At 38.5% G+C, this 21641-nt stretch overlaps 1 protein-coding gene across 6 annotated transcripts in view; it reads left to right on the plus strand.

Annotated features, from left to right (window-relative positions):
* FAM13A (family with sequence similarity 13 member A) overlaps positions 1-21641 on the plus strand; it is a 356140-nt gene that overhangs the window by 65104 nt on the left and 269395 nt on the right. For all 6 annotated transcript variants that reach the window (XR_009564127.2, XM_060299807.1, XM_060299808.1 and 3 more), the window contains one exon: positions 14180-14357. Coding sequence is in view for 5 of the 6 variants with exons in the window: in XM_060299807.1 (XP_060155790.1) it covers positions 14180-14357 (178 nt within the window). In the remaining variant the exon portion in view is untranslated. The remainder of the gene's footprint in view (positions 1-14179; positions 14358-21641) is intronic.

Here is a 21641-nt window from a genome sequence, read left to right on the forward strand (position 1 = left end):
TGGCCCATATTCAAGAGGAGAGGAATTAGGCACCATCTTTTGAAGGAAGAAGTGTCAGACTTTGTGGACGTTGTGAAACCACCACACTTAGTTTCCCTAACTGTTGTAGTAGTTTATTCATAGTAGTGTTTACTTCCTGAGTTTGTTGTGGATAAGTTTATCCATTAAAGCGCTTAAAACAGTGTCAGTCATATATGTTTAATAAATGTTAAGTTAGTGCTTCTCAACTGTGGAAGCCCAGAATTATTATCTGGGAAGCTTTGAAAAATCCCAGTGATCATTACATCCTACGCCAATTAAGTCATCATCTCTAGAGATGAGACACAGGCATCCATTGTTCGAATGCAGTCTTCCTTCCCTTAAAATTGATTTCTTTATCCTTTCTGTATCCTAACTTCCCTGTCTCTTAAAAAAAAAATTACAGAAGAGTAAGTGCACCTACCTGCTTAATGATTAAGGAGGAGGAAGGAAAAGGGACAAAATGAGTTCCAGTTTGGAGTTAAATGAAGATTTCAAAATTCTTGCCAAAGTTAATTGAAACTACTTGAACTTTTGATTGTTGGTTGAGCTGGTAAATCACACAATGTGGACAATATCTTCCAGAAATTCATTTGGGAATATTTTTGGAATGGCTACCAGTTATCAATTTTTATTTTTTAAAATATTTTATATAATTTTAATGAAAGCATAAGCCTGCAAATATGGCCTGTTATATATAGTGCAGGACTTTTTAAATATTAAATCAGTGATTGGAAATTTTTCAGTTATTAAATTGAGGTGAAGGCATTGTTTGGTATTTTATTGATCACATAGAAAAGTAGGATACTGTCCTGCCAACAGTGGGCTTACAGTTTTAGTAGGGAACTAGAACATGTACATAGAGAGCCAGGATACACAGAATAAAGTGGGGTTGACAGCGAGGAATCATTTCTAAGTCAGATGATAAGGCGGGTTTATGGAAGAAGGAATTAGTACCTGAACTGGGCTTTGGAGGGCTGGTAGAATTCCCACAGATGGTGTTCGTTTTAGGAAGAAGGATTACAGGAGCAAAGGTGTTTGGAAAACAGAGGTACGTGATTTCAGCAGTGAGCATAGAGTGTGTGTTCAGGAAGGTGGGGGGAATGGGTGGTTAATATAATATAATTGGGTTTGTCAGTAACATTATTAATCAAATACTGAAGAGGCACATTGTGAAGTGATTCTATTACTCAATAAAATTCATCATCTTATTGCTTTTGACATATTTTCTTTTATTTAAAGAAATATTTTTGTCAAACTAATACATGCGTATGGTTTTATTAAAAAATCAAATAAAATTGAAAGATTTTTATAGAAAACCCCTACACACCCTTAGGCAGCCCTTAATTTTCTTTCCCAGAGCAAATCAGTTTTCACTTACCTAGCTGTTTTTTGGTATTTGCTTCCATTTGATAATATAATGTTATCTTGATCTCTCACTTTCAGACATTATCTCATTGCCTCCACTTACGAAATATGTGGAATTAGCTATTACATTGTTACTTACTCCAGTATCGTTCTATCATAATTTTAGCTGAATTCATAATTAATTTTTACCTTGTTAAGACTGTGTGAGGGTGTGTGCCTGTGTGAGGTGCATTGCCTGATGTTAATATTTGTCTTAGGTTTATAGAAAATTATGTGAATGAAAACATATCTGCAATTTTTTTCATATTGCTCCAACAAATCCACAATTACCTATTTTTTTCAAAACATCAGATAATTTATCAATTCTTTATTTCTGGGGTGATTCCTCTTTGGCCCTTTTGCTTCTTCTCCCCAAGTAGTAGGTGTCACCCTGAGCCTCCCACACCAGTCTTCCTGGACCTGCTGTTCCCTGCAGTCCCTTCTCGTCTATTGTGTTGGACACACAGCAGATCCCTTCAACCTGGAAAATATTGTCTTTTGGTCTTGGAAATGTACCTGTCTTATCTTTTATTGTGCCTTTAGAGGTTTAATAATTTTCTTTTAAATCTGTTCTCTGTGAAATTTAGTCAACTTTATTTTCCAACCTTGTTTGTTTGAATTTTAGCTTTTCGATTTTAATAGCCAACATATTTATGCTCTGTTTCAAAGTACTCTGTTTTATAGCATTCTATTCTTATTCTTTCTGAGATACAAATAAGGCTTTTGGTGGTATGTGCTTGTTTGTTTTTGGTTTGGTTTTCTCCCCCTTATATTTCTTTTTGTATCTCTTTACTCAAACATAGGAGCATCTTTGGCTGCTGTGATTTAGGAATAACATTTTGTATGTGGGCCGCTGGGCTTGTCTACTGGTGTACCTCACTTCAGGAAGATTAGATAGTGGGGATATAGGGAAATCTAGCTGTTTCATTGGGGACCCACACATGTCAATGGGTGGACATATTTTTCTCTTCAACCATTGAGTTCCTCAAGGGCAGGAGTGGGAGGGATGTGGGAAGTAAGCTAATGGACCCGTTAGTTCTCAGCACATTTTCACTAATCTTTACGTTTTCAGCTGTGTTCCTTGCTCTAGCCCTTAGCTATCTCAGATGTCCAAGAATTCACTGACATTATGAAGAGCCTAAACGTCAGCACTTCTGCCTGCCGGCACGCTTGCCTGGGTGCTCGGGGTGGCGGAAGCTCCCTGGAGCCTGCCGGGCTTTCCAACAGCCTGTCTGTTTTCAGTCACCTGCATTCACTTCCAAATGGCTTTGAAATCTCATCCCCTTCTGTCTTCTCCGCTGTTCTTTTTTTGCTTGCGGGCGCTTATACTTTTTAAACATCATTTTACCATCATTTTAGTGGGGTCTTGGGAAGAATATGTGATCAGTTCGTCTCTTTAAATGGACATTCTCCTTTGCCTCCCCCCGCATACTTGATTTTAAATGGGATAGAATTTTACAATAGCGGCTGTTCAAACACTATGTGAGAGTTAAGTACCTGTGAATTTTAGCTTATGAGCATTGGATAATGTAGACAGCATCTGTTTTTCTTAAGAAAACCACCCTAGTAATGCCATTTTAATCAGTACAGAGCCTAATGGTAAAGAAATCTAATTTCGTACACTGACTTGTGCTTGAGGCTTGTGCTGGTTTTCTTCATTACGTGAGGTATTCACTAGATAAGTCTGAGTTAAGGCTGTCTCTTATCTATTCTATTGATATATATCATAATGCCACTTGTATTGTTTGACGTTAGCTGAGTGGTTTGGCCTTGCAAATTTTAAAGTACTATGCAGATGTTGGCTAGTTATAATACTAGTTCCTTTTTTTTTTTTACATCTTTATTGGAGTATAACTGCTTTACAATGGTGTGTTAGTTTCTGCTTTATAACAAAGTGAATCAGTTATACATATACGTATGTTCCCATATCTCTTCCCTCTTGCGTCTCCCTCCCTCCCACCCTCCCTATCCCACCCCTACAAATAGAACTACCATATGACCCCGCAATCCCACTACTGGGCATATACCCTGAGAAAACCGTAATACAAAAAGACTCATATACCAAAATGCTCATTGCAGCTCTATTTACAATAGCCCGGACATGGAAACAACCTAAGTGTCCATCATCGGATGAATGGATAAAGAAGATGTGGCACATATATACAATGGAATATTACTCAGCCATAAAAAGAAATGAAATTGAGCTATTTGTAATGAGGTGGATAGACCTAGAGTCTGTCATACAGAGTGAAGTAAGTCAGAAAGAGAAAAACAAATACCGTATGCTAACACATATATATGGAATTTAAGAAAAAAAATGTCATGAAGAACCTAGGGGTAAGGCAGGAATAAAGACACAGACCTACTAGAAAACAGACTTGAGGTTATGGGGAGGGGGAAGGGTGAGCTGTGACAAAGCGAGAGATGAGGCATGGACATATATACACTACCAAACGTAAGGTAGATAGCTAGTGGGAAGCAGCTGCATAGCACAGGGAGATCAGCTCGGTGCTTTATAATACTAGTTCTTAAGTCATTACTCCTTTGGTCGTGTGAGCTCCAGAGGAAGCATATGAAATGTCTCCTTCCCTAGGTTCATTCCTTCTTACTGAGTTCCTTTTCTTTCAAAATTATTCAACCCTCACAAATTTGTTTCTATGAAAAAGAGAATCATTATATTAAACTCCAAGTTTAAGCCCTTTCCATTTTCAGTATATGCCTTTTAGGTTTTCTGTAAGCAATGCCAAATATATAAATTATGCATTTTTTCTGGGTAAAGACCTAAACTCAGAGCAGAAAGCATTGCCATTTGCATATCTGTCCCAGCTGCCCGTCAGATGTGGGAACCCTCCACTGGAATAAATGAGAAAGGTGGTGTCAGGAGACCCAGGTTTCCACACATGACTTTATACATTTTGATGATATTCCAGTTTGGTTCTGCTTCCATCCAGATCCATGTGACAGGAAAAGCCTCATTCTTGTTTATAATCCCCTGTAATCTCTAAGATTGTAGATCCTGAGAGCTAGGTGATCGTTTGTTTGCTGAGTACACATTTAAATATTTTCCTCTTAATGACCTTTGACACTGTGAGGTAGTATTAGGTAGTGAGTGGGATTATGCAAATTTGGGAAGAGAGGTCATGACTGAGCAAAGTTATTCTGCATTAGAACAACTGGTCTTGAGGTACGTGTGTGAATATGTGTGTATGTAAGCCTACACACATTGTGTGTGTATGTAAACTGACACATACACTGAAATCTTCCATCTACCTTGTCTTTTCAACCGTGTTCTCTTTATCCTTGATTGATGGCTTATACCTTAAATTCTTGTCATTTTAGTGAGTTATTAAGAGGAAAAGTAGATAAACTCTTTTTTTTTTTTGGTACATGATAAATGACTGGTATGTATTATTATTGAGGTGATTGTTTAAAAATAGTGTATGTGGATGGGTACATGTTTCTGGAAGTACGTTTCACTTTTTACTATATATACTTTTTTTTTAAACAAATGAAAATCTATTCAACATCATTAGTCATTAGGGAAGTACAACTTAAAACCACCATGCGCTACCACTTACACATTATCAGAATGACGAAAATTAAGACTGACCCTATAAGTGTTGGTGATGATATAAAGGAATTAGAGCTCTCACACACTGCTAGTATGAATGTAAAAATGATACAGCACTTTGGAAAACAGTTTGACAGTTTTGTTTCTTTTTTTAAAATGTATCTACTTTTAAAAATTGAGGTATATTTGATTCACAAAATTATATTAGTTTCATGTGTACAACATAGTGATTCAAAATTTTTATAGATTATACTCCATCAAGTTATTATAAAATATTGGCTATATTCCCTGTGCTGTACAATATATCCTTGTAGCTTATTTATTTTATTTTATTTTTATTGGAGTACAGCTGCTTTACACTGCTGTGTCACTTTCTGCTGTACAGCGAAGTGATTCATACATATACATATATCCCTTCTTTTTTGGATTTCCTTCCCATTTAGTAGATAAACTCATCTTTAACTGAAAGTTCTCATCTAACTTTTTCCTACACTGGATTTTAGAGCCAACAGAATTTCCTTATTTATTGAGATACGATTTATACAACATAAGATTGACCCTTTTAAAGTGTACAATTCAGTGGTTTTTGTGTATTTAGAGGGCAGTCATCACTACTCTCTGGTTTTTGAACAGTCTTATCGCTCTGAAAAGAAACTCCAAGGCCATTAGTAGGCACTCCCCATCCCTTCCCCACTTCCCCCCTCCACTGCTACCAGCCCTAGAGAAACACTAATCTACTTTCCACCTATATAGGTTTCCTATCACGGCCATTTCTTATAAATGGAATCACACAATATGTGGTCTTTTGTGACTGTCTTCTTTCACTTAGCATACATGTCAAGGTTCATCCATGCTGGAACATATATGAGTTCTTCATTCCTTTCATGGCTGGGTAATGGTCCATTGTATGACTATACTACATTGTATTTATCCACTCATCCGTTGATGGACATTTGGGTTGTTCTCACCCGTTGGCTAACAGGAATAATGCTGCTACGAACATTTATGTACAAGTTCTTGTGTGGACATATGTATTCATTTCTCTTGGGTGTCTACTTAGGAGTGGAATTGCTGAGTCAAATGGTGACTTTAACATTTTAAGGAACAGTTTTCCAAAGTAGTTGCACTATTTTATGTTTTCATCAACAGTGAATGGAAGTTTTAATTTCTCTACATTGTTGATAATACCTGTTATTGTCTGTGTTTTTTTATTTTCATTATCCTCATAGTACCGACAGTAGAGTTTTGTAATAGCATGAAGATTATGGGCTTGAAGAGGAAAAAAAGAGACCCAGCAGCTCCAAGTCCAAGAAGATAATGTCTGTTGGGGAGTTTTGGAACAAATTATTGCAAACTGGGTGAAATCCTCAGTAAATTCTGCACTTTGCATGAATGCTTTTGTGAGGAGGTCCTGTTTAGATTGAGCTGGAAGAGGGAAAGAGAGAACAGCCCACAGATGAGTTATTTAAAAAAGAAGTAAAACAACTTGTGTCAGTAGAATCAGCTCAGATAAAATATTGAAAATTTGTGTAAAGAATATCAGTTTGAAGGGATGCCAAGTGACGAGCTTGCTAGACACCTGCATCTCTACCTGAACTAAGTTAAGCTGTGTCCTGAACATATGTCCTGAAGCCCTGCTTTGCTGAGCCCATGGGCATAGTCAAGCTTTACACTGAGTCCATAAACAATTTGAAGACTTAAGGGGAAGGAGAAGACATCCAGAACAGTCTTAAATAGCTCTGGGCTTGATGGTTTGGTGTCCTGTGGCTTGAACCGATCCAGTCCACTTACAGCTGAGCACAAGTGTCAGCTGGATCAGCGGTGGAGGGTGGATAGAATAGGAGCGGTATGATTTGCACTGAAACTACATATTTACTGTACTTTGCTCGCTTAATATAGCACTAGATTTATGGAGAAAGCCAAGTTTTATTGGCTGGGATATTGCCAATGCTGTTGAAGGTTAGCATCATTGTGGGAGGCTCCCCCTCCTATATGCTATGACGTTTTTTCCCATGCTCCTGTGTACAGACATTCCCACATTATAAACAGGTTCTTCAGCTGTTACATGCTTGTGTCTAACATTTAGCCTAGATGTGAGCTCTTAGTTTTGATATTTAGATAGAATATTTTACATGCTTGTTATATATATATATATATATATATATATATATATTTTTTTGCGGTACGCGGGCCTCTTACTGCTGTGGCCCCTCCCGTTGCGGAGCACAGGCTCCGGACACACGGGCTCAGCGGCCGTGGCTCACGGGCCCAGCCGCTCCGCGGCATGTGGGATCTTCCCGGACCGGGGCACGAACCCGCGTCCCCTGCATCGGCAGGCTGACTCTCAACCACTGCGCCACCAGGGAAGCCCGCTTGTTATATTTTTAAACTATGTCTTTGTCCCCACTGACAGGCATGCAGCCCTCAGTGGATGCCCACAGAAAAGATACGCTGATCTACTACTTAGGTGTCATGGAGAGTTAGGTTTTGGCTATAGGACTGAAATGCGAACCTAACTCTTTGCTCTTCTGTGCCCTTTGCCTTTGCTTTAACTTGTGGGTTCCTTCTGGGAGTGGGAGTGTCAGTGTAGATACCAGCTAATTTGGCAATAAACACACCTCTGCATCTTGCAGAAGCTAATCAGCATGATAAGATTTGTCGTTTCATTAATAGCTTCTAAGAATAGGCTGTAATTTATTAATTTTTATTAGTCACTTTATCATCCTGCCCTTTGAGAAATTTGCGTGAGGCTTCTGAGAACGTTGTCAAGGGCAAGGGTTGCGAGAGAGCTGTAAAAATATAACCTCTCCCTTTACGTGGAAAAATACCAATTCCATTAACCATAAGATATAATTATGTATATAAACTTCTCGTCACTCTAAAGAAGCGATTCCACTCCTGAGGAATGAAATGCGGGGGTAAGATTCAGGCCAATCCAGGGTAGCTGGTGTTTTATGATTATTTTTCCCATTCTTCTGTGAATGCGTATTTAGAAAGAAATATAGTTCGTGTTTTGTTTATTCTTACATGTTGTATAAAACATTCTGTGACCTGACACTCTTGTAGGCTTTTATTAATATGCTGTTCCCCGCATACTCCCCAGCATCTAAGAAGCTATAATTGATTGTAAATGAATGAAGATTCCCACCCCCGACTGCTCACCAATTTTGCTTGTTTATTTGTTGACTCAAGAAACATTTCTTAAATATTTACATGTCTGAGACAGTGTGCTAAGTGCTGTGTAATAACGATGCTAGTAACGGCGAGCTTTGTTGGAGCGCACCGATCAGATCATGTGCTCTTGAGGTCAGACTGCCGGGATCTGAGTTGCAGCTCGGTCACGTGGTAGCTGTGTGAACATGGAAGAGTTAATTAATCTCTCTCTTTCAGTCTAGTCATCTCTAGCTGGGGGTGCCTAAGATTCCTATCGCTGCTGTGACAGATTACCAGAAATGTAGTGGCTTAGAACATCACACGTTTACCGTCTCCTTGTTCTATGGGAAGTGTGTAAGCTCAGCTGGTTTCTCTCCCCAGGTCTCACAGGTCAAAACCGACGTGTCAGTCAGCCTGAGTTCTTGCTGCTTCCAGGCTCATTCGGGTTTGGGGGAGTTTTCAGTTCCACGTGGTTGTGAGGCCACGGCCCCTGTTTCCCTGCTGGCTTCTCCACTTTTGGAGGCTGTCCATATTCTCAGGCTTGTGACCTTCCTCCGTCTTCAGGGTCAGCAGCAGCTCACTATTCTATCGGATAGATTAGCAAGTTTTCAGAAATCCTTGTGTGAGACTTAATGAGGAAATAAAAAGCTACTTCAGTGAATCTGGCGCCATGAAGCTAAATATTTTGGTTCTTTTCATGGCTGACCTTCTCACGGCCCTGAGATACATCGTAGTAGAGATTAGCGTTTTGCCAGTTGTTGTTTTTTTTCTCCTTGAGGCTAAGATTGTGTGTATAGTAATGCAGAATCACTTCATGGCCACTGAAAAGTCACAGCACAGGACAAGCGCTAGGATAAATGTCCAGATTAGAGTTAGGTGCCATCCCGTGATGTGGGTCCAGCGTTACTGATGATGATCCTAATCTCTTTTTAATGAGAGCAAATACTTGTCACATGGTTCAGCGTTTGCTACCTAATCTGGAGCAAAAGTTCTTACGGTACCATCTTCTTCAACTGCTGAGTAGTTTACCTGTATACCACATGTACTGTGTGCTAGTTTCTTGTTTGCGGTGTAGCTTAAAAAATGGGTCAAATTCAGCCAACAGTGAAAATCTTTTAAGAAACATGAATAATTTGAAGTGGCCCTTTTCACTAATGGAAAAAAGTTAGTTCTTGTCCTAGGAAAAGATTGATGTTAAGGAAAATGATGACTGTTTCAATTATTAAACCATTATTCCATCTGGAAAGTTTTCTTAAGCCTTTTGGATTAATAAATTATACACATCCTAATTTTTTATTCCAATTGAATTCTAGAAGTAACCTCAAGTTTAAAACAGTTACAATATTCTAATACATCCGCAGAGGCGCACTTCACTACTTCTGAGGCCTTTCTGTGGAATTTTATTGCCGAGTGTCCTTCCTCTCTGACCACCAAAGGATTTCTTATCATTTAAATACTCCCTGTAGTATAATTCCTATGTAACACCCTGACCCAGCTAGTTCTGTAAATGGACTAAATTAGTCCACATCTCTTTTAGACATATTTGATATATAGATGTCTCTTTATTCCTATAGTATTAGGTCTTACTGGGTGGCTTAAAAGTGTGCCTTAAATGTGTATCGATCTATTAAAACTACTTCTTGATCACTTTTTATATGCCAGGCATTGAGGGGCTTTAAAAGATGTTTAAAACTCGATCTCCAACTCTGAAAGAGCTTACATTTGCCAGTTTGTGGTTTGTTTTTTTTTTTTACTTTAACTTCCTCCAAACATCAAATGCATTGTCAACTACGCCTTCCTGACAATCTTATTTATAATTACAGTCACCACGCCTCACCCTGGCCGGTACTCCCAGTTTCTTCTAGCCCTATCACTATATTTATTTTTTAGTGTCTCATCCACGAGAATGTAAGTTCCATCAAGGCAGGGATTTCTGTTTTGTTTACTGATGTATCCCAAATGCTTAGAATTGTGCCTGACATAGAGTAGTTAACTCAATAGCTACCAGTTGAATGATTGAATAAGTATTCCATACACATAGTTTTCATGTGTAAAACAAACAGGACACACTGATACTCTATCCAGAATCTGCCCATGTCTCACCATCTTACCACTGGCAACCTGGTCCAGGCCAACTGGCCTTTCTCCTCTGGGAGTGTCACAGTGGTCCTCTAACCAGAGTCTCCCTGCGTTCAGCTATGCCTCCCACAGTTGGGATTCAGTACGGCAGCCAGAGTGGTCCTTTCAAGTCTCCCCACAGCTCAGAACCCTGACATAGGGGGAGAAAAAAACCCCATGACTTATAAGACTGTCATGATCTGCTCTCACCGTCCCCTGATTTCATGTCCTACCACTCTCCCACCTTCCACCCCTTGGCCCCAGCCCCAGGACCCACTTCGGGCCCTAGCACCTGCTGTGTCCACTGCTTAGAATGCTCTTGGCTCTTTCCTTCAGCTCTGCTCGGTTGTCGCCACAGCCGAGAGGCCTTCTCGACTTCGACAAGGTAAACACAATCACCGCCTCATTACGAGGCCTTCCCCGCCATCCCTCACTCCTGCGTCGCTCTGCTTTAGTCCCCCCGACCCTGCTCTATGTTTCTTCATAGCACTTCACAGCATAAATCCAAAACATTGATCTGATTTTTGTCTGTCTCCCCCACAAGTAGAATATGCTTAATACAAGCATGATGTTTATTTCGTTCAGTGCTGTATTCCTGGTGTCAGAGACAGACACGCAGACGGCATGGGATCAACATCACACGTAGTGTGCCGTAAGTAGACGTTAGGAATCAATGTCCCCAAGATAGAAGCATGGCTAACGCTTGTTCATGATGTGAGACGTTGAGGGAGACATTGTCATGACCGATATAAAGGCAAGAACACGAATGAACACGGCACTGTTTATTATATTTAGGTACCAGTGAATCAAAAAGTAATGCAAGCAATAATAATTATTATGAACTTTGCTTCTGGAAAGCATCAGAAGGCATCTCCTTAGGCACGTTCACACCCACACTCCCCCACGGAGTGCTACGCTGGGCATTCTTCCACAGTCCCCCTCTAAACGTGTGGAGCAGTTATTAATCTTACGTGTAGGAGATCTCGTCTGTGGGGTTGCTGTAGTCGGACGATAATGGTGATATTTACCCCATATTTCTGGAAACGCAGTGCACGTGGTAGATTCTCAGTATTACGGTAGCACGTAATTAATCGGTATGGAAAGAGGCCAGTAGAAATGTCATGCTAATAAAGTAAGGTCTTGACAGCCCTGTCGATGTATTTGAACAAATTCAGGAGGTAAATTATGAATATTTAAGGTCCGAACGTGATGTGCTGCTGTCAGAGCCGCCCAAGTAGAGGCCACTCGTGTCCTCACCCAGCGAGTGAACCAGTGAATCTGTCTTCCATCAGAGGCAGCCGAAATGCTCTTGGGTAGAAGGAGATAGATATATTTTTTCCCGCATGTTTATTTTTGCTTTTGGAAAACATATTCAGCGATTCTTTCATTCATGCCATAAAGGATGTCATGGTATTTTGTTAAGTTGGAGATTCTCTGAATAGATGTCTCCCTTCCTATTTTTTATTGGTTTTATTTCCTGGGAAATTATTCACTGTATTTCAGAATATTAGAAGTATGATCAAAGTACTGCTTCTTTTTCAAAGATGTCATAAATTCCTAACTATTCTGAATATATTTTTTTGATCTGGTGTCTTCACGCATTGCCTGCTGTAGGATTTGAGGTTTCATTTCAGAGCCAGAAAGAAGGGCAGGGGTGCATTGTCAAGGCTGTTGGAAAGCTGTTGCTTGTACCCTGAAATGCTGGGAATTAATCCACAATTTTAGAATGAGAGCACACACCCATGAAGACATCCAGACTCACTTTGGATTAGTCACCATAAAGAAAGAAACAAAAAAACCAAATAGGAGTACATTTTCTCTTAGTTCACATTTACATGATATAAAGGCATGAGAAATGGGTAGTCTTCAGTTCATTTTTAATCACTGCAAACTTAATTATTTCCATTTCTTACGTATTCCTGGTAGGCAAGATCATAGTACAGTGGAAAATAATGCCATCATACGCAACATGCCACACACGTCTTTATGGATTATCAAAGTATTCGGATATGATTTCTTTTTTAAATGTAACTTAAGTTAATATGAAAAACTTCTAGAATCAAGAAATCTATTTTGCCCTAAACATTATAGTTTATTGAATCACATTGTTTGTGATCAGTAAGAAATAATTATTCTAATCATAAATAGAATGTTCTCCAATATGATTCTACCAAAGATTGAAATCTACACATTTTTTGGATTGCGATTTTTTTATATATATTTTTTAATTAATTTATTTATTTATTTATTTTTGGCTGTGTTGGGTCTTCGTTTCTGTGCAAGGGCTTTCTATAGTTGCGGCAAGTGGGGGCCACTCTTCATTGCGGTGCGCGGACCTCTCACTATCGCGGCCTCTCTTGTTGCGGAGCACAGGCTCCAGATGCGCAGGCTCAGTAGTTGTGGCTCACGGGCCTAGTTGCTCCGCGGCATGTGGGATCTTCCCAGACCAGGGCTTGAACCCGTGTCCCCTGCATTGGCAGGCAGATTCTCAACCACCACGCCACCAGGGAAGCCTGGCATTGCTATTTTTGACAGCATCACTTATTCTCATATTCATAAAGGTTAGGTTTGGATTAGGGTTTATATTAAAAGACATTTCACTAAAACCTCAGTGTGCTCATAAAACCAAATTAATGAAGGTAAAGCAAAACGTTATTTTGTTTGTGTAACAAATACTTAACATAGCACTTAGTATGTGTCAACTACTCTGTTTTAAGTACTCTACGACTGTCAACTCATTTAATCCTCATCACAACCCTACTGGATAGTTACTATTACCACTTATAAATAAGGAAACAGTTTAGTGAAGAGTCCGAGGCCACACAGGTAGTAGGTGGCTAAAGCAGGATCCTAACCCAGAAAGTGGCTCCCAAGCCTGCATTCTTACCCTGTGCTCTGCAGACACTCAGTAGCAGTCTGTGACTTTCTGTGTGTTTTCTGTGTTTTTGTTTCCTGTGATGGCACGTTGCCTATGTATCTTGTAACGCTGACTAATCAGTGTTAACCATCAGCCCTCTTCCTTTGCATCTTATTTGCTTCACTTTTCTGTTTCTTATACTCTTGACTGGCTAAAGCAGCTGGCCTATCTCAATTAAAGAATCCAATGTGCGTTAAATATAACTGGGTTAAATTTTCATTCTCTTACACATTCGTCTAAAGGATGGATTGTCATTATTCCGCTTAAGTATTCACTGTAAAAGATTTGTATTTTCCTCTGATAGAAAGTAGTATACAAAATTACTTAAGATAGCAACTTCACTGTATTTAAATATTGACAAAACAAACAAATCTTTGAGAACTGAGGAGAACTTTTCACACATCTGCCTGTGAATTTTGGCACATCGTTGGATACTTTTGGCTTTATACAAGGTTATTAGGCTTTTGTATGAGGCACATAGCAAATTCTAAACTATATGATGTGGGCGATTAAAAAGCTGTGTAAAAATTAAAAGTTTCCTTCAGTTTTCTCTGTGCACAGATTCCTGATTACTAAGTTTGGTGTCACTCATGGTAATCCTGGAAGGTCTCTTGTATCACATTTTATTCAACCAAGAGATTCTTGTTTTTAACAGACTGGAAGACAAAAATCAAATGGAAGATTCCACTATGAATAAAAACCCAACCATTATCTTAATATGTGTCATGAAAACACAGAATTGAAATAGTAACCTATTTTATGCACTGAATAAAAAGCTTGTGGTTTTCAGGATGTCTTGAATAAGTTAGTTATTCTTTAAAGTCAAATGCTTGAGGATCAAAAAAAAAGGCAAAAATGCCTCTTTATAATGCTGTATCTCAGTCCCTGGGAATGATTTTCTGAATTAAGTGTTATAATGTATTGTACCGGTATATCTTTGTTATTGTTACTGTAAAATATGCCTGAGAACATTTTTCGTTCTTTTTTCCTTCCAGATGACAGAAATGATGCTCAGGAGAGTAGCTTAAGAGCCTTAATAAAAGAGCTGCCAGACACCCACTACTGCCTCCTCAAGTACCTTTGCCAGTTCTTGACAAAAGTAGCCAAGCACCATGGGCAGAACCGCATGAATGTTCACAATCTCGCCACTGTATTTGGGCCAAATTGCTTTCAGTAAGTTAGTGAAGTTTTGCTGTTAATATCATCACATATCGCCTTTTCCTTTACAACTGCCTGAAATCACTGCAATGTAGAAACATATTTCAGACTAAAAAGTCAACCAGTTTATGTTGGAGAAGTTCCATTTTTGGTATTGGGCATTTTAGCCTTTTTTTTCATCCCAATTTTGAAGAAGGAAGCTATGCCTTTTTATGAAACTGCAATTTGTAATGTTCCAAACAACCTTATTTAAAATTCTGGAAATGAGTTTTACTTTCATTAAAATGGACATTTAAATAAATCTAATCTTAAACATTGATTAGAAAAAAGGGAAGGAGTTTGATATAGTATGTAATTTTTTTAATAGTGATAAAGTTCAAATCATTGCTAATAGATGGAAAATAACAAGCAGAATATGTCAGTGAGAGAAAAATGTAACCTCAGCTACATTTATTTACTTTCTAGGAATAGACCAGAAATAAACTAGTCTCCTTGGTAGGTGCTATATTTCTAGACACAGAACTTTGGTAAAACTTTATATTTTCCCTGTTATTCCTTAAAGCTCTTTAATCATTGATACATGAACTGTGATTTTGTAAACCAGAGACTTTGCTTTTAACTCTCCTATTAATACCTCTGATATCAGACATGTTCCTTCTACTTATAAGGAGAGAGAAAGAAAGACCACTGACACTTTAAAGCTGTCAGAAGTTCTCAGCAAGTTTTTTTGTTGTTTTGTTTTGTTTTGTTTTTAAATAGTATATCTGCTTATCCACTCCATTTATCTACAGACTCATTCAGCTGCCCGGAACTAGTAATATTACAGTCGTCAGAATGACTCTAAATATAAACTCTGGCTTAGATCGTAGTGACTGTGGAGAGAAATTCTACCTTGAATAACTAATCCCCCTTGTAACCTTAGAGATTTACATTTCAAATAATGGCATAGGATATGTTAGGGTCTTGTGAGCAGCTATCTCAGACCCGGGCTCCACTAACATCTTATTCAGGAGCCCTGTGATAGTAAAAAGACTGTATTTGTTCTTTTTTACACTTATCTGCAGAGTAAACCTTGGGTGACCTACGTGTAAGAAATAAAGGTAAGTAGAAAACTGTTCAGTAATTTTGAAACCCTAGATTCTAGAAGAGGTGAAAATGAATTTGTAAATAGAATGCTGATCGAATGACATACGGATCATACTTCCTTGCTGACTTGTATTGGGCTTGATCTGGAATTTCTGCTTCAATTAGTCAATCATAATATCCAGTAAGAAATGAGTTATATGGTCTTTTAATCAATATAGCTTTTCAAATTTTTTTTATTGTGGTAAAATAAACATAATATAAAGTTTACCGTTTTGAGTATGCAGTTCAATGGCATTAAGTACATTCACATTGGTGTGATCTACTAACTGATGTGTATTTCTAAACTTTTGGATTTTGAAGTCACTATTAGGTACTTTTCTCACTGACATAGAGTATAATAGTTATAGCAGATAGTGTTTATTAAGAACTTACTAAGTACTGTACTCATTTATCTGATTGAGTCCAAAGCGGGAGAGATGGTTTATTTCGAACTTGAAGTTCGCCGATTTAGGACAAGAAAATAGTTACTTCAGTTCCTGTGACCACAGTTAGGTCAATGACCACAGTTAGTCCATAACTGTTACAAAAATCATCAGTAGAAAGCCTGCCATTTAAGGACAGTTCTCTCACCATGAACCACTGAAAGACAAATGAAATACTTTTCAATAACTTAGGTGAATACAATGTATACATTATATGGTCAGTAGAGGAGGATTTTTTTCTGAAAAGGGGAAATCCTCATGAAATGTTATTTTTTTAAAGGCTATAAATTTTAGATACAGAATGATATTGTTATGAGGTATACAATAATAAAACTGGAAGGAAAATACCAATAATCTATGGTTGGTATTCTGGAAGCTGGACTTCTTGGTGACTCTTAATTACCAGGTTTTCAACATGTACCTCCAGTTATGGGTTATTAAATTTAGATGATTGGGGAATATTATCACTGTAAAATATTCAAACAATGTAGAGGTATATAGAATAAAAATATCGTCCGTTAGTTCCTCCCATTTCAACCGCTTCTCTTTAGAGATAAAATCAGTAAAATACATACCGGTAGATACGTATCCTTCTTTTTTGGGGGGTGGGCACGCTGTGCAGCATGCGGGATCTTAGTTCCCCCATGAGGGATGGAACCCGTGCCCCCTGCAGTAGAAGCACCTAGTCCTAACCACTGCACCACCAGGGAAGTGTCCCCTGCTTCTTCTTTTTGAACATAGCCATAAATCCTTTTTTTTTTTTTTGGCCATGCTGCATGGCATGCGGGATCTTAGTTCCCTAACCAGGGTTTGAATCCGCCCTCTGCCGTGGAAGGGCGGAGTCCTAACCACTGGACTGAGGGGGGAGTCCCGTAAATCTATTTTTAAATATAAATGAGATTAAGATGCATATATTGTGAAGCTTGATGGTTTTTGTGGTAACACTAGAACTTTTAATGACAAAATATTTATATATCTCATTCTTTTAGCTATTAAAAGTGTGAATTTATTCTAACTTAACTATCCCTCAGTTGATGAGCACTGAGGTTGTCGATTTTTTGTTATTAAAACAGTTGCAGTGCACATCTGACTCTTTAGGTACCCTGCCTTATTGCTTTGTAGAAGTTCTTTAGGTCTCTTGTCTGTTATAAAGATTACAAACATTTTCTCCCATTCTATTGTTTGCCTTTTAGCTTTATTTATGGTGCTTTATAAATTTTTTTGATTTTAATTTACTTAATGTGTCAACTCTTCCTCTTTTTATCAGAATTTAGATCTTTAATATTAATAATGTCTTGCTTAATACTAATAATATCATAAAGGTTTTACAAAACATTTTTCTTTTGTCATATTTATAGGCTTTCATGATTAGGTTTTTACTTTATCTAGAATTTATTTTTTATTTATTTTTTAATTAACTAATTATTTATCTATTTTTGGCTGCGTTGGGTCTTTGTTGCTGCGTGTGGGCTTTCTCTAGTTGCAGTGAGCGGGGGCTACTCTGCCTTGTGGTGCGCGGGCTTCTCACTGCTGTGCCTTCTCTTGTTGCAGAGCACGAGCTCTAGGTACATGAGCTTCAGTACTTGTGGCATGTGGGATCAGTAGTTGTGGCTCGCGGGCTCTAGAGCACAGGCTCAGTAGTTGTGGTGCACCGGCGTAGTTGTCCGCGGCATGTGGGATCTTCCCAGACCAGGGCTCAGACCCATGTCCCCTGCATTGGCAGGCGGATTCTCAACCACTGCGCCACCAGGGTGGTCCTAGAATTTATTTTTGTATCTATCACATATGGATCCAGTTTGATTTTTCTTCAAGTAGATAGCTAATTGTTACCAAATCATTCATTGAGCAGTACATCTCTTTGCTAATTTACAATGCCAACTCAGTCACATATTAACTTCCTACACATACATGAGTTTGTTTCTGGTGTTTGTATGGCTTCTTTCTGTTTTCCATATTTCTATTATATTTACCCTTTCAGAGGAAGTTTAGAGTCTCCACGGTAAGTGGTATCTCATTGTGGTTTTGATTTGCATCTCCCTGATAACTAATGTCATTGAATGTCTTTTCATGTGCTTATTGGCCATTTGTGTATCTTTGGAAAAATGTTCACTCAGGTCATCTGCCCATTTTTAGTTGGATTTTTTGTCTTTATTATTGAGTTGTAAGAGTCTTTTCTATATTTTGGATATAAGTCCCTTATCAGATGCAGGATTTGCATATATTTTCTCCTATTCTGTGAGTTGTCTTTTCATTTTCTTGATTGTGTCCTTTCAAACACAAAATTTTTAATTTTGATAAAGCCCAATGTATCTAGTTTTTTCTTTTGTCACTAATGCTTTTGGTGTTGTATCTAAGACGATTTTGCCTAACCCATGAAGACTTTTTTAAGAGCTTTATTGTTTTAACTCTTACACGTAAGTCTGTGGAGTTAATTTGAAGTTAATTTTTGTGTGATGTAAGGAAGGAGTGCAACTCCATTCCTTTGGGTGCAGTTGTCCCAGTACCATTTGTTGAAAAGACTGTTTTTCTCCATTGAATTGTCTTGGCACTGTTGTCAGAAATTGGTTAACCATACGGTTAGGGTTTATTTATGGACTTTCAGTTTTATTCCATTGATCTATTATATATCTGTCCTTACGCGGTTACCACACTGTCTTGATTCCTATGGCTTCTGAGTAAGTTTTGAAATCAAGAAATGTCCATCTTCCAACTTTGTTCTTCTTTTTCAAGATTGCCTCTTGCATTTCCATATAAATCTTAGGATCATATTGTAAATTTCTGCGAAAGAAAGCCAGCTGGTATTTTGATAGGAATTCTCTTGAATATGTAGGTCAATTTTGGGAGTATTGCCAGCTTAACAATATTGAATCTTCCATTCTATGAACATGGGATGTCTTTCTACATACTTATGTCTTCTTTCATTTCTTTCGACAATGTTTTATTGTTTCCTGAGCACAAATTTCATACTCTTTTGTTAAATCTATTCTTCAATGTCTATTCTTTTAGATGCTATTCTAAATATGTTTTCTTAATTTTATTTTCAGATTGTTCATGGCTAGTGCTAACATAGTTTTAAGTTAATAAAAAATATTAACATATTTTATTATAAATGAAGTGGAACATCTTATATTTAAGGGCCATTTGTGTATCTTTCTCTCGACGTGTTTGTTCGTGTTTTTGCCCATTTTCCTATCAGGTCCTCAGGGTTTTGTTTTTTTTTTTCTCTTGTTGGATATTTATTTATTTTGCTCTCTTTTTTCCCCTAGTAAACACATTTAAAACTCTGATTATCTCTCAGTCTCATTTTGTCACATCACATTCAATATTGTTGTATCTCTTCTTGTCATAGTTTGGATTGTCCAAGTTCTAAGCCCTGAGACTGAGGTTTCAAGCAGGAGTTTTATTGGGTAGTGCTCTTTGGAACCATACCTGTAAGGAATAGAGGGAAGAAGGATTAGGCAGAAGTTGAACTGCTATACAGTGGTAACAAAGGCCTCACTCAGTCCCAGCATTACTTAGAAGCTGGAATGGCTTTTCAGAGATACCCTAAATTGAGTCAAGGAGGTTGGTCCATTTACCCCATCTCCATCAGTCACTGGAAGTGAGCTGTACCCAGGGAGGTGGTGTAATCTTAGGGGAGGGACTTGGCTATGAGCCATAAGTAAGTGACACTCTCGGCACCTGGGGTAATGAATATTTCTGGTGTGAAGGAGCACGTGAGGCCCACAAAGTTCACTATATTTGTATAATAATGTTATAATAATGTTTTTATAATATACTACGGTACAGTAATACATATTTTTCTATGAAAAATTCAGCAAACTTCGGACTGTAAGTTGTATATGGTTTTTCTAGGGAGATCCCTAATATTCTAGTTTCTAAGACAAGTACAAGTCCTCCCAAAGAACGTTATTCTTAGAGATTAGAAGCAATTGCTTTCCTAAGTTTTGATAATTATTAAAATGGGTACTGGATTTTCAGTGGTTTGGATAGCATGACATAATAAAAGAATGTTATTCTAGTCCTTGTTCTGTCATTTGATAGGTGCGGCCTTCTGTGTTATTTATTTTTCTGTTAAGTTTTCTGTAAAATGGGACCTATAGAGTTTGCTTTGAAGCTTAAGTGGGACTGTAAGAGAAAGCCCTGGTGCCTAGTAGACAATTGGGAAAGTGGTGTTGAAACGTGTGTACATTTAACTGAACACATTACGATTGCATTAAGGGAAAGATCAGGTTTTATACATTTTTACCCATCATACTGCTTAATGAAGTGAGCTCCTTAGACATGTGAGATGAGAGACATGACATTTTGTTTACCTCAGTTGTCTTCATTTTCACTTTCTTCTTACATGTATTATGATCATACAGTATTGAGTATGCCTTTTAATATTTAAAGAAGATATTTTTTCTTGTCCAGTAAAACTTCTAAATACAAACCAACTTCTTCAAATTATCAGACACACATCTGTGATGTGTGTCTCCCCAGATTGCCTTGGCACTATCCACCTCCCAGACGAATCTGCCACCAGGGGTAGACTGTTCAGCTGCCTTGGGAATGCTGGATCCTTCTCCTTGGCTGCTGCCTTGAAGCTGGGCCAACCAGCCGCCTGCCCAGAGCTTCCCCCATCACTTTTGGACTCTGGACTAGAATCTGAATTCCTGATGGCTGCCAGAGGGGCTGAATAAGGCAACCTGAAAGTCTAGAACAGTTAAGTCCCTCTGAGTGAACCGTAGCAATGCAGAACAGGAGTTGGGAGGAAACCAGCTAGATCTCTTCTTTCACCCTCCCATGGAATACTGCATGCCATGGCTTCTCTCTCCTTGCAGCCCACCTGCTGGATTCCAGGCCATCAAACAGCGTCTTTCAAACAAACTGTTGTGTGTCTTGGTGTTCTTTGCAAAATAGCTATGCACACTATTCATTGTTTCACATCCCCACTTGCCTCTTTTCCTCGCCCATGTTGACCTGTCCCCTGCTTCCAAAGTTATGCACCAACATCCCCATCCTTGCTGCAGTCTCTGGTTTTTGTTTCTGTTTTTTGAGCATCTGCTCTAAGGCACTGTGCACCTAAGGACTCAGCAGGCTGCTCCAATACAGGAAGAAATCTAGTTTCTTAAGTTATGGTGAGAGTGTTGTACTTTAAGAATTTTAAAGAATAATGTTGGCTATGCATTTTTTTTTTTTTACATGCTGACTTTGGAACCTAATTTCCTCATAAACAGCAACTTCACTGTAAACATTTTACCTCCCCGGTATTATTATAGGAGTCCTTTGAGTTTGAAGTTTCCTTTGAGAAAAAGTATTCAAAGCTGAGAATGATGTTAGAAAAAGCTAAATATTTGTATTTACTCTTTTTTTTTTTTTTTTTTTGCGGTACGTGGGCCTCTCACTGTTGTGGCCTCTCCCACCGCGGAGCCCAGGCTCCGGACGCGCAGGCTCAGCGGCCATGGCTCACGGGCCCAGCCGCTCCGCGGCACGTGGGATCTTCCCGGACCGCGGCACGAACCCGTGTCCCCTGCATCGGCAGGCGGACTCTCAACCACTGCGCCACCGGGGAAGCCCTGTATTTACTCTTATTATTAATTTAAAAATCTATTTGTTAAATAGACATTGATGAAGAGACCAAAGACCCCCTAATGATGCTTTAGCTGAGTTTTTTTTTTTTTTGGTTGTTTAATATTCTTGACACTCTGCATTAAACTCATTGTGTAGACTCAGTTTCCATCATTTA

This window comes from Globicephala melas, chromosome 5 (genome assembly GCF_963455315.2).
Source record: "Globicephala melas chromosome 5, mGloMel1.2, whole genome shotgun sequence".
In the NCBI taxonomy this organism is placed as follows: Eukaryota; Metazoa; Chordata; class Mammalia; order Artiodactyla; family Delphinidae; genus Globicephala; species Globicephala melas.